General features: G+C 35.4%; 2 protein-coding genes across 3 annotated transcripts; one reads left to right on the top strand and one right to left on the bottom strand.

The window, feature by feature from the left end:
* Nucleotides 1–304: 304 nt before the first annotated feature.
* pacc1 (proton activated chloride channel 1) lies at nucleotides 305–8,032 on the bottom strand. Of its 2 annotated transcripts, none has more exons than XM_062440161.1 (8): nucleotides 7,907–8,032; nucleotides 4,225–4,336; nucleotides 3,601–3,816; nucleotides 2,903–3,057; nucleotides 1,957–2,099; nucleotides 1,526–1,667; nucleotides 1,324–1,431; nucleotides 305–1,231 (listed from the first exon to the last, which is right to left on the bottom strand). In XM_062440161.1, the coding sequence occupies exons 3-8, from the start codon at nucleotides 3,779–3,781 to the stop codon at nucleotides 1,052–1,054; spliced, it is 909 nt and encodes a 302-aa protein (XP_062296145.1). In that variant the 5' UTR covers nucleotides 3,782–3,816; nucleotides 4,225–4,336; nucleotides 7,907–8,032; the 3' UTR covers nucleotides 305–1,051. The 2 variants fall into 2 exon arrangements, with proteins under 2 accessions (XP_062296145.1, XP_062296144.1); XM_062440160.1 differs by lacking the exon at nucleotides 7,907–8,032 and adding an exon at nucleotides 6,634–6,897.
* nenf (neudesin neurotrophic factor) lies at nucleotides 8,018–11,171 on the top strand. The gene is made up of 4 exons (XM_062440162.1): nucleotides 8,018–8,158; nucleotides 8,306–8,366; nucleotides 9,464–9,567; nucleotides 10,909–11,171. Exons 1-4 carry the CDS (start codon nucleotides 8,018–8,020, stop codon nucleotides 11,083–11,085), a joined length of 483 nt encoding a protein of 160 aa, XP_062296146.1. The 3' UTR covers nucleotides 11,086–11,171.
* Nucleotides 11,172–11,304: the final 133 nt, after the last annotated feature.

Genomic DNA, 11,304 nt, shown 5'->3' with positions numbered 1-11,304 from the left:
CAGGGCATTGTATGTCAAATTCTCATTAGGAGCTGAGCCCCCCTAAAGGTTTGATCCTAGAATCGCCCCTGCCACTACTACTACACCAGTGCAAAAATACTCAATTACAACTAAAAGTCATGCATGAAAAATCCTACTACTAAAAGCACTTAAGCATTATCAGTAAAATGTATTAGCAGTGAATGTATTACAGTAAAAGTAGTGGTTTGGTCCCTCTGACTGATATATTATCATATGTGACATCATTACATAATTAATACATTAATGCAACATCTTTCATAAAATCATTCTAAAATTTAGGGATAAAAAAATATTTTTATTTCTCCAAATTTCCCACAACATTGATCATGGTCCTATTCATACAACACAATTTATACATCAATTCAAGTAAATTCAACAATAGACAACCTGATACATTTATCAAATGAACAAGAAAATAAAAAGCACTTAAAAACAAACAGCAGATTACTTTGACAGAAGAAAAGAGGTTGAAGAGAAATCCCTTCAGTTATCAATAAAATGATAATGCTTTGTGGCATGAGTGTGATATTACTTTTGAAAAAAGTAGGAAACACACCAACATCATTCACTTCAATATTCCCTTTAGAATAAAATTATGAACATGAGAACCAATCTCAAATCCAGAAACATTCTGACCAAAATTCACATTTTCTCAGTTTTACACACACTAAAACCTCCAAACCTTCAAACCATAACAAATATTTTAAGTTTCTTTAGCTTCCAGCCACATTTTCCTTTTTGTGCCTACAACATTGCATTACCAGGATTGTCTCGGAAAGTAGTGATGAAATACTTCATATTTTGAGATTTAAGACCAACAACAACAAAAAAATGTGAAACTGACGATTTTAAAGCAGTGATTGAGCCAGCAGTGATATTCAATTAGAACAATTACTTACTGTTAAAATGTGACTATTTTAAAGCAAACCAACTATAAAATAATATGGATTTATATGATGGATAAACACTTCTTGTTGCAATTAATCCTCACCACAGATTACAAGTTAAAGAAGAAACTCTAATCACTTCATCATCTTTGCCTTTTTTCTGAAGTAACCTGGCTCAGTTCTCTTTCTTTATTCCTCAGAATCCTTTTACGCATCCTGATTATCCACCGAACGGTGAGTTTGGCGAAATTAGCAGCCTTGAAGAGAGCCATGAAGACCCCGCAAAGAATGGCTAAGGAGCTCCAGGGATTTGCAGTCACTATCTGTTTGAAAGCAAGAAACCGTGTGTTAGACACTGATACACTGATATAGACGAATCAGTGATGACTAGGCTAAAACATCTGGGGGAACTTACCAGTCGGATTTCTTGAATATAAGGATCCCGCCATTCAAAGACAGCAAAGTAGAGCTCATTGGCTTGCTCTGCTTCAGGTCTTTTGTCATTGAATTTGACCACAGTGGACTAGAAGATCAAACATAAATGATGAAATTAAAGCTTTTAAAATCAACTTTTCATCATATTTGCAATTATGTGTAAATCAGTTGGACATAAATACCTCTTGACGAAACTCAACGGACTCACTGCTTTTCCCCGATGTCCTCACTAAAGACATCTTGACCCAGGTCCTGAATCCTCCTGAGAAGGTCCACGTCGAGTAATTCTTCTCACAATCCCTCATGAACTCTGATTTATTGGCACTAGAGAGTCAGAAACCACAGTTACACTTAAATAAGTCTGAATACATGTGCACATTTATAGTTTTTACAAATCGATCTTTACTTTTGTTTCTTATCAAAAAGTAGGAGAATAACAATGGCGCCACAGATAAGCTGTCAGTGACATAACCGTTTACTTAATTGACTTTTAAATGACATAAATACCTCTCCATTGTTAAGCAAACGGAAAGGTATCTGCAACTACGTATTTCAGTAATCTCAAACCAGACAGTCAGACACGACAGGATCAATATTTGGTGTTTGCAGTTACCTGGAAGTCAAGAGACTAAAGTTGGAAAAAAGCATGTAGGTGAGAGCACTGAAGTCCTCGTCTGTTTCATTATGACTGAACTGAATGAAGATCAATTCTTTGTTTCTGACATCAGTCGGGCCGCGGACCACCAGAGCTTTTCTCTACGACACAGAAGTTGAGAATTAGTATTATTAGTCTTTAAAACAAAGAAATAACAATGGGTCAGTTTAACAAATAGACTATAAGGTCTATATTGAGCGTTAACCAGTCTGACTCAGTGATGTGTAAATAAAGCCAATGATAAAAGATCACGAAACTGACATTAATTTTCAAAAAAACTTCATTTCAGCTTAGTATATACAATTCTGAGCATTAATAATATCATAAAATATGGATAGTAAAATGAAATTAAGTTCATATCAATAGATCTTGTCACTACATTGTTGTTATTATTTGTTCCTTGTCTTTTTGATTTAGGGGATAATCATATTGTCAGTTGTTGAACTACAGTTCCCATAATGCTTTGGGGCATGTAAACAGGTTGTATAATTGTTGCCATGGATTTAGTGGAGCCCTGGTTTTTTTTAGATGTTATTTGTTTAATTTTGGCAAACAGGCTCCAATAAAACTATGCTGAATTAGCCGTTAGCAGTTCCTGTTCACAATGCACCCGTTAATGTACCGACAGTTATCACTGGATTAGTTTGATACTGAAGAAAACGTACAAATGTAATGATTCTCAGGTAAGGTCTGGAGATATATGGAGCTTTTTGTTTATTTCCAAGCATATCTGGAACGTGTAAGTTACACTGAGTCTAAATATGTCTGAGCTTTCAGATCTCAGAGTTATCATTCAAAGAAGGAGTATACTTGCTTTGACCGAAAGCCTCACGTCTCTTCCTCAGCAAACAACCTTTAAAATCAATGTCTGTGAAACCACGAGCTTCAGGTATTTACAACTGACCACTGTTTCATTTGTGAAGGGCCCGATGTAGGTCACTTCCTCAGTAATGCAGTCCCCTTTCTGAGGCTTGCCTGGATCCACCAAAGGAGGAATGTAGTCATGGTAGTGATGCTTGCAGCTCAACAGCTTAGCTTTGCCGGGATACAGAGCGATACCTGCTCAAAGAAAAAACAAAACAAAACATAATTACATATAAATTACAAAAAAAAAACATATTGAGACTTAAATAAAGCAGCTGAAATGTTATGTTTAAGCATGTTAGATTTATGTGCTTTCAATTTAACTGATAAAGGCCAAAATCCACAGTGTGTCCACACAGTCATTTTGTCCAAAAATGCATATTGTAGTTTACCTGAAGCTTATATGAGGCTTCAGCAGTCTGAGTTAGTCATATCAAGTGGATATCTGCAACATTTACTGTATTTTTAGCATTAAATTCCTCTTTGTGTTTCCCTGTTGAGCTGTGCTGGAACTATAGTAACGAAAGAGGAACATTGACACTAAAAAGACTGTAATGTTGACAGATATAAGCTTCATATAAACTTTTAAATAAATTTTTGCAGGAGGAGGACTGTGGATTTGATCCCCCGTCACTTACATTCACTTAGCAGCAAACTGGCTGATAGCTACAAACCTATTAATGGCCCTATATTACCCCTAAAAACTACCCCGCTACCCCGTGAATTAGTCATACAAACCAGGAGCGGTAAATGTTTCAACCTCTTTGTAGGTGACAGACATGACGGGATGATTGAGTTTGTCCAAGAAGTCGGAGATAGTCTGGTAGGCCAAGAAGGCGGCCACGGCGGTCAGCACCAGGTAGACGAAGATGAGCACCACCGTGAAGACATTCTTCAGGCAGGCTCTGCTAAATTTCATCGGTGGGTTTCTTCCACTGCTGTCGTCCTCTGCATCTGAAGAAAAAGGCAGAGCAGAGAAATGTTCAGGGAGGTGAATCAACTCATCACTGACAGTTTTAGACCACATTACTTAAAGAAAGGCTCAAATTTCATGGTTGTATTAAAGGTCATTTTACTCAAATACTTAATAAAAATGTAATATTTATGAACCTGGAGTAGTGGCTGAATCGTTATCTTAAAAACCCACCATCAAATTATGCAGTTTTATTTTTATTGTAGGTTGCAAAGCTTCTACAACAGTATTTAGATCATCATAGGACGGTAAAAACAGAAGTTAGCGGCTCATTAAAGCAGAGTGACAATTAAAAATGTGTGAACTCGTGATACTGTGAGATTTTTTAAAAGGTAAGAGCATCCACCATATGGCCCTGTGGCACTTGTACCACACTACTGGGTCATCACCTTTTGAGATGCTGCCGTTGGGGTCGTCGGCCTCCAGGTCTTCAATGGGATCTTCAAAAAAGCCCGGAGACCGAGTCGTTTCTTCCTCATCATCGTCATCATCATTATTGAACTGTGATGTTCAGAAAAGAAAGCAGAGAATTAAAGGAAAGTTCTTGAAACAAAACAGTAAAATCATCTTATTGATGGTTTAACAGGCTCCATATAATATTGGTTGATGTTAACTATAATAGCACCTCATAAGTTATGTTTTACAAATGTTACTCTGCAACTCCAAGTAACTACCAGGTAAGTGTAGTGAGCTTTAAACTGCATGTCACATGTTTCAGCAGTGTATGTCTGTTATTTCAGTTTCAGTTGTTAAGAGCTACTTAGTGGATCTTGACTGTAGATTATTTTGTTACAGATATTAATACCAAGGTCCCTAATTAACTTCCATACTGTTTTAAGGTATGTAGTTGAATGAAAGTATAAAATAACCCAAAATATAATACTAGAAATAGAAATAGAAATACTTGTACTGAGTTAACCTTTAAAAGCCATGGCACCAGTGAAAGTGTACTTTGCACTTCTTTTGATAAGATGATCTGTGTGTTTGTGATAAAATCAAATGGTCTGCGATGAGGGGGAATGAATGTATCAACCATGACCAGCATTAACTACATTTGAAATAATGTGATTTCACATTATTAATATTATTATAAGTATAAACTGCATTATAGTATATATACTAGACTTCCCTTTCTGACTTCTTCAAATCTCATATTAACACTTTTTTAAAAGTCCAAAGAGAGCTACAGGTATCAAGAAAGACTAATTAGTAAAGCCTGATATTGCAAAAAATATTTAAGCTATTTATGCTTTGGGTTGTGTAAAGAAAACTAACATCGGCTGATATAAATTTATATCATTATCCAGGTTTTTTTAGTTTCAGTATCTGTTTTAGCCTTTATTGTTTAGGCTGTAATAACAAAGATAACAGAATAAAACATAAATGACAAAACTAAAAGCAGAGCCCGCTCATGATATCTGGGTTCATACTGGTTTTTTTGCAAATGAAGAACTATGAACCCAAATATATATTTACTTATTTTTTCACATTTTTTCTTATTATTTGTACTTAATTGCACCAAACTTTCTGTAAAATGTCCTAAAACGTGCCAAATACCTCCAAATTACACAGCACTCCTCCAGGTATTAGTATACAATGATCTTTAAAATAGTGTTATACTGTTAAGTGACATGTCCTTTTTCTGGATAAATGATTATTTAAAAAACTTCTACTGTGTTTTTAGGAAGGTAACCTTTTGTGTGGCTGATTTCATCTGCCGAGCCTGATACAGGAGACAGAGGTCTTTGTTTCAAATGTAATGTAGGAAGTTTTCTTTTTATCTCTGTTTGACAAATGTTTCAACAATGCAACTGTGTTTTGTTGTCTTTTAAGTCTGTGTGGGCTGAACATGACACAACAACTGACTGTTACATTCAAACACTGGAAACATGTCGTCATGTTTAAACCACCGGTATTAAAACACTCTGAGGCTTATTAGGAGTCAATGACAGTGTCTTAACCAGTCTTAACGTACACTGTGTAATTTATCCACCTCGTGACGTTATGGAAACCATTCTCTTAAATGACACTGACCTAAAGTTTGAATAATAAACATAATATAGGTGACACAGCATGTTTGGCTTTAAGAAAGAATCTACTATGTTAATACATAGTTTACCATGCAAAACTTCTCTCTGCCAGTCAATGAATAATCTATTTATTAGGATTTCTTTTCCACATTAGCAACTATGAACCCAAATATGAGATGGCACTGATCACCTAAACCAACTGAAGCCCTTATTACCATTTCTATCCTTGTAATTTGTACCATATTGCACTACCTTTTCTTAAAAGTGAGCTATTACATTAATCGCCGCCTATTTTTCCAACAGTTTTGAGTCATTTTTTAAATAAACAAATGTCCAAATTATCTGATTCCAGCTTCTCAAATGTGAATATTTTCTTGTTTCTTTATTAAACTATTAAACTATAATAAACTGAATGTTTTGGGGTTTGTAGACAAAATAAAGCCACTCCCAAAACACTGACTTTAAGTGTTTTTAATGAAAACATGATATATCACACACACACACAGACATAGGGTGCAAGTCCAACTTTACTATCATCAGCACTCAAAGAAAACATGAAGTCAGCTTTTTTTCCTCATGTTGTAGGAAGCTGCTCTCCGTCAGCAGCTCAACGGTCACATGATATAAAGGGAGCTGCACAGTTTGAGGACCGTGACATGTGTAGGGAATTTCAACTTAAAACAAATCATCCTAAGACAAAACACTGAATACACACACATAAACACTCATGCACACACACACACACATGCACAGAAAGCAGTATCCTACCTCTTTATAGGACCGGGAGTTTTCTTTCCGGAGCATTCCTCTGCACTTTGTTCCAGTCAAACGAAACTTTATCCTGCTCTTCCAGGTGAGGCGCCTGGCTATTTGTTCTCAGTCTAAAAAACTACTTCTAATAAATAAATAATACATTTTTTTAAGTATATGCCATGTCACCCCTCCCTTGGGCTCACGTTAAGTATTCCGGTCAAATTAGGAGACACGCCATTCACCCATAGGGCTTCTTTTTTTTTTTAGGAAACAGCGATAAAGCAAAAAGCCCATCCCATGATAAGAGGCACCTCCAGGCTGCGGACCAATAGGAAGGCTCGTTTCCTTGACGTCGTTTCCATGTTTCCTTCTGTTGATACCTAATGCTGCCTTCAGGTACTGCTGGGGAAACTGTACACACTGGAAAAACTCCATTAAAAACTGAAATGAAACCGAGGTTGATCTTGTTTGTTTATTTGGTTGTTTGGTTGTTGTTTTTTGTTGGTTTGTCCGTTTGCTAACCATTTATTTGTGCATTTTTTGTGAACTTTTTATGAATTTGATATCCACACTGAGTTGTGATGACCTGTATTTGTACTGAGAAGACTGTTGCTAATTGCTTGCATAATTGCTCTATTAATTATTTTATTTATTTGTATTTATTTATTACTTAGTGTGTTGCACTCACTGGGTGATACACTTAATCACATTTTTTTAAAGGATTGTCATTGCTGTGTGAAAAGAGATATAAATTTAAAATGCATGAAATGATGAAAGCGATAAAAATAAATAAAGTATGAAAAAAAAAACTAAAACTGTCACAAATGTATTGAGGTGTCTATGTGTGTTTCTGACATGATGTTAGATGGCAGCTCCCACATTTTAATTCATTATCCATAGATTTTAAAACCTGTTCAACCTGAATTTGTCTTTTGATACTTTGAGTATACCTTTCTATTAATACTGCTGCACTTTTACTTAAATAACATTTTGAATTCAGGACGAGTACTTTTTTTTGTTTTTAGATTACAGTATTTCTACTATGACTCAAATAATGAATCTGAATACTTCTTCCACTACTGTAAAACATACATGGATACAGTACATACTCGCACACACACATACAATAAAATGGCACCAAAAAAAACCCTCAGTACAACTCAAAGTGTGAAAACTGTGAAGACCATGTGATATGGATGAAAAACGTAGTGATGACATGTTTTGTTTACCTTTTTTATTTATTTATCGTAACTGTCAAAAAAAAGTCTGGCAGCCTTTGACGTCCTACCTTTAACACTTATTTTTCCTACGACATTAAACGCAGCATCAGCCCAATACAGCAGCAGGGAAGCGTCTGCAAGAGTTTCCGCATCAAACTCGTCCAAACAGCGATCCAGCAATGGCAACAGGGCGACTGTGTGTCCTGTTGATGGTCCTCTCTTTGACTTTAGCAGAAGACTTTAAATTAAAGTACAAACCAGCCTCCAAACCTGTCCGATTATTCACTGAGGAGGAGCTGAAGAGGTACGACGGCAGCGAGGTAAACTTTAACCTTTACTGTATCTCAGGGTGCGTGCGTGTGTCTGTGTGTGTGTGGGTGTCTGAGTGAGTGTGCATCCATCCAGACATCCGGACAGCTTTGATAACAGTGTTTCTATATTTCCCATTGTTCCCCTCCCTGTTTTAGGAGGAACTCCCTATTTACATGGCAGTAAAAGGAGTGGTGTTTGATGTCACCAAAGGAAAAGGTACATAAAAGAAAATCCATCACTGAAGCATGCAGGAATGTGATTTTCAACACACTTTCATGTCTTATCTCTTCATGAGTAACAGTTAAGTGGAAAGTCATCCTAATGCAATGTAACAAGCCTGAATTAAAATTCTTTAGATGCTTCCTTTTACTGTTTTTACCTCAGTTTTTTATGTTTTTACCTTAGTTTTTTATGTTTTTGTTGAGCTTTTTTATGTATTTTTCTGCATTTCTTTACTCTAAAGTTTTCATGTTGTATGTCTCACCACTGGAGGGCCGCCTGAGAACCCTTTATGGGTCACCTCAGCTCCTTTTGCACATTTCTCTTTTGTTAGTTATTGTTTTCTTTTTCTTAATCTTAAAACAATCTGCATGCGTTCTTGTATTACTTTTCTTATATCATTATTATTTTCTTTATGCGTATATAACATAAATATTTATGTTATTGCTGCAACAATTAGTCGATTAATCAGTTAGTCAGCTGACAGAAGAACTAATCATCAACTATTTCAATAATAAATTAATCGTTTTTGAGTCATTTTATAACAAAAGATTGCCAAAATTGTCATATTACAGCTGCTCAAAAGTGAATATTAGTCTGGTTTTGTTTATTTTCTGTGAAAGTAAACTGAATTATATGTTTGGTCAGAGAAAACAAGACATAAGAAGATGTTTTCATTCATCATTTTCTGTAGATCTGCAACCAACAGATATTTTTATTATTGATAAGTCTGTCTTTCGATCAATCGATTAGTTGTTTGTTCCAAAAAATTTCAGAAAATGGTGAAAAGTGTCGATCCCTGCTTTCCAAAACTAAAGTTCACATCTTCAAATGTCTTGTTTTGTCACAACCAGCAGTCCTCACCTCAAAGATTTTCAGTTTATTGTCAAGAAACGAGAAAATATTCACATCTGAGAGGCTTGAATCAGAGAATTTAGACTTTTTGTTGTTGTTAAAGAACAATTAATCGATTATAATCAAATAAAATAGTTTGAAATTAATAGTTTCCTGGCATTTTATTAACCAAACAAACTACCAATTAACACATGGATTAATCATAAGTTGCCGCCCTGTTTTCTTTTTACCTCTTGCAGAGTTTTATGGCAAAGATGCACCGTACAACGCCCTGGTTGGTAAAGACTCCACCCGAGCCGTGGCCAAGATGTCCCTTGACCCAGAAGACCTGATATCAGATACTGTGAGTTTGAGTCATTTTGTACTGACACCACCTCTGTTTCCCAGGGGATAGGATGTATTTGTTGTCGTCTACACCCATGGGTGGGGAGCGACATGACATCTGACACCTGAGAGTTGGGCGCAGAAGAAGATAATTGTTTTTATTGTGTGTGTGCAGTGTGAGCTAAATCAGAGGTTTACAGAGTGACAGGTGAGCTACAAATACGTTCAGGGGAGTCTATAAAAATATTAGTTTCATTACTTATCAAAAGGAGATGACATAAAATAGCCTTAATGTGGTTAAAGTTTGGGGAATTTTACTCTTTTTTCCATTTTCCCAAAGTCAGAAACAAATAAATGCCTTCAGACAATCCTTTTTTTATGTATTTATGTCGTCTGAAGTTATGTCAAACAATAATATCAGTTCAATCATCAATTGTTGAGTGTCTATGAAATCAAATAACATAATAATGATTTCATAGGCATTGAGGAATTGAATTAAACTAAGCATGTAAAGTCGATGTGGTGCCTTTTACAGCTTTGTTAGACATTTCAATCATCTGCATAGAGCTGCAACAGTTACTCAATTAATTGATTAGTTGCAGAGTATTAGATTAAACGCTTTTGATATTTGATTAACACCAAAAAAAAGGCCAAATTCTTTCATGTCAGCTTCTTAAATGTGAATATTTTCTGTTTCTTTAGTCTTCTGTGATAATAAAGTAAATATCTTTTTGAGTTGTGAGCAAACAAAACAAGATGTTTGAGGACGTTTCCTTGGACTGTCATTAACATTTTTCAACATTTTCTGATATTTTATGGACAAAATAACTAATAGAGAAATTCAGAAAAATAATCGTCATGTTGCAGTCGTAATAACACACTTCCAACTTACGGTCTGTAAGTTAAGGATTAACTAATTATTAGAAGAACAAAAAAGTCAATACCAGCAAGATTTACATCCCCGAGATTCAGATATCATTTTTAATTCTTACTCTATTTCCATTTTTCATCAGAAATATATGTTTCATAGAGGTGAATCTTTAATATTACATGATGATGATTACATGATTTGCTCAAAACTCAGAGTTATCTGTGGCGGAAAAGCAGAATTTACAACCTAAAACTGATCTTGTTATTAATAAAAGTCAAATGTAGAAATAACTAACCTTGAAGAGAATATTGACCTCACTATTTTAGCTCTTGATCACACTGCAGCAATCACACATATATTTGTAAAACTCGTCTCTTTTGGCGTTTAGCACTTGGGTTTTTGCTTTTTTCTTTAGATTAAATGTTGCAAATAAATGCAAATGTAAAACGTTTATAGTAATAATTAATGTTTTTGGTCTTCCATGTTCAGACGGGCCTCACTGAGGACCAGCTGGAGTCTCTGGATGATGTATTTGAAGGCACGTACAAAACAAAGTATCCCATTGTGGGCTACACAGCTTCACGCATCCTCAGCGAGGACGGGAGTCCCAATCCAGACTTCAAGCCAGAAGACCAGCCTCATTTTCATATCAAAGATGAGTTTTAAGTTTACCTTTTTATTTTATTTTATAAACAGTCTTTGTCACTGTGTAGAAGAATCTCTTGTGAGCTCCGTCTCTTCACTTGACTTGAATCAGGATCAAACATGCAAAGTGCAATATGTGTAAAAGAGAAGAACAAACACTTCCTGTTCCTTTTTACTTGAACTGAAGATTTACGTGGTCCTTTATTAGCTGAGCAGGCCAATTATTTTTGATTGTCAATT

Source organism: Scomber scombrus, chromosome 19 (assembly GCF_963691925.1).
Source record: "Scomber scombrus chromosome 19, fScoSco1.1, whole genome shotgun sequence".
Classification (NCBI taxonomy): domain Eukaryota; kingdom Metazoa; phylum Chordata; class Actinopteri; order Scombriformes; family Scombridae; genus Scomber; species Scomber scombrus.
Note: the sequence above shows the minus strand (reverse complement) of the source record. Positions and strands in the feature narration are given on the sequence as shown.

Excerpts from the sequence above, each read along its gene's own strand:
- pacc1 (XM_062440160.1), bottom strand. The coding sequence starts at position 6,669 with ATGCTCCGGAAAGAAAACTCCCGGTCCTATAAAGAG. Across the intron at positions 3,817-4,224 it reads CAACGGCAGCATCTCAAAAG|ATGCAGAGGACGACAGCAGT; the intron begins GTGATGACCCAG and ends CTTTTTCTTCAG. Across the intron at positions 1,232-1,323 it reads ATATTCAAGAAATCCGACTG|ATAGTGACTGCAAATCCCTG; the intron begins GTAAGTTCCCCC and ends GCTTTCAAACAG.
- nenf (XM_062440162.1), top strand. The coding sequence starts at position 8,018 with ATGGCAACAGGGCGACTGTGTGTCCTGTTGATGGTCCTCTCTTTGACT. Across the intron at positions 8,367-9,463 it reads TGATGTCACCAAAGGAAAAG|AGTTTTATGGCAAAGATGCA; the intron begins GTACATAAAAGA and ends TACCTCTTGCAG. Across the intron at positions 9,568-10,908 it reads AAGACCTGATATCAGATACT|ACGGGCCTCACTGAGGACCA; the intron begins GTGAGTTTGAGT and ends TTCCATGTTCAG.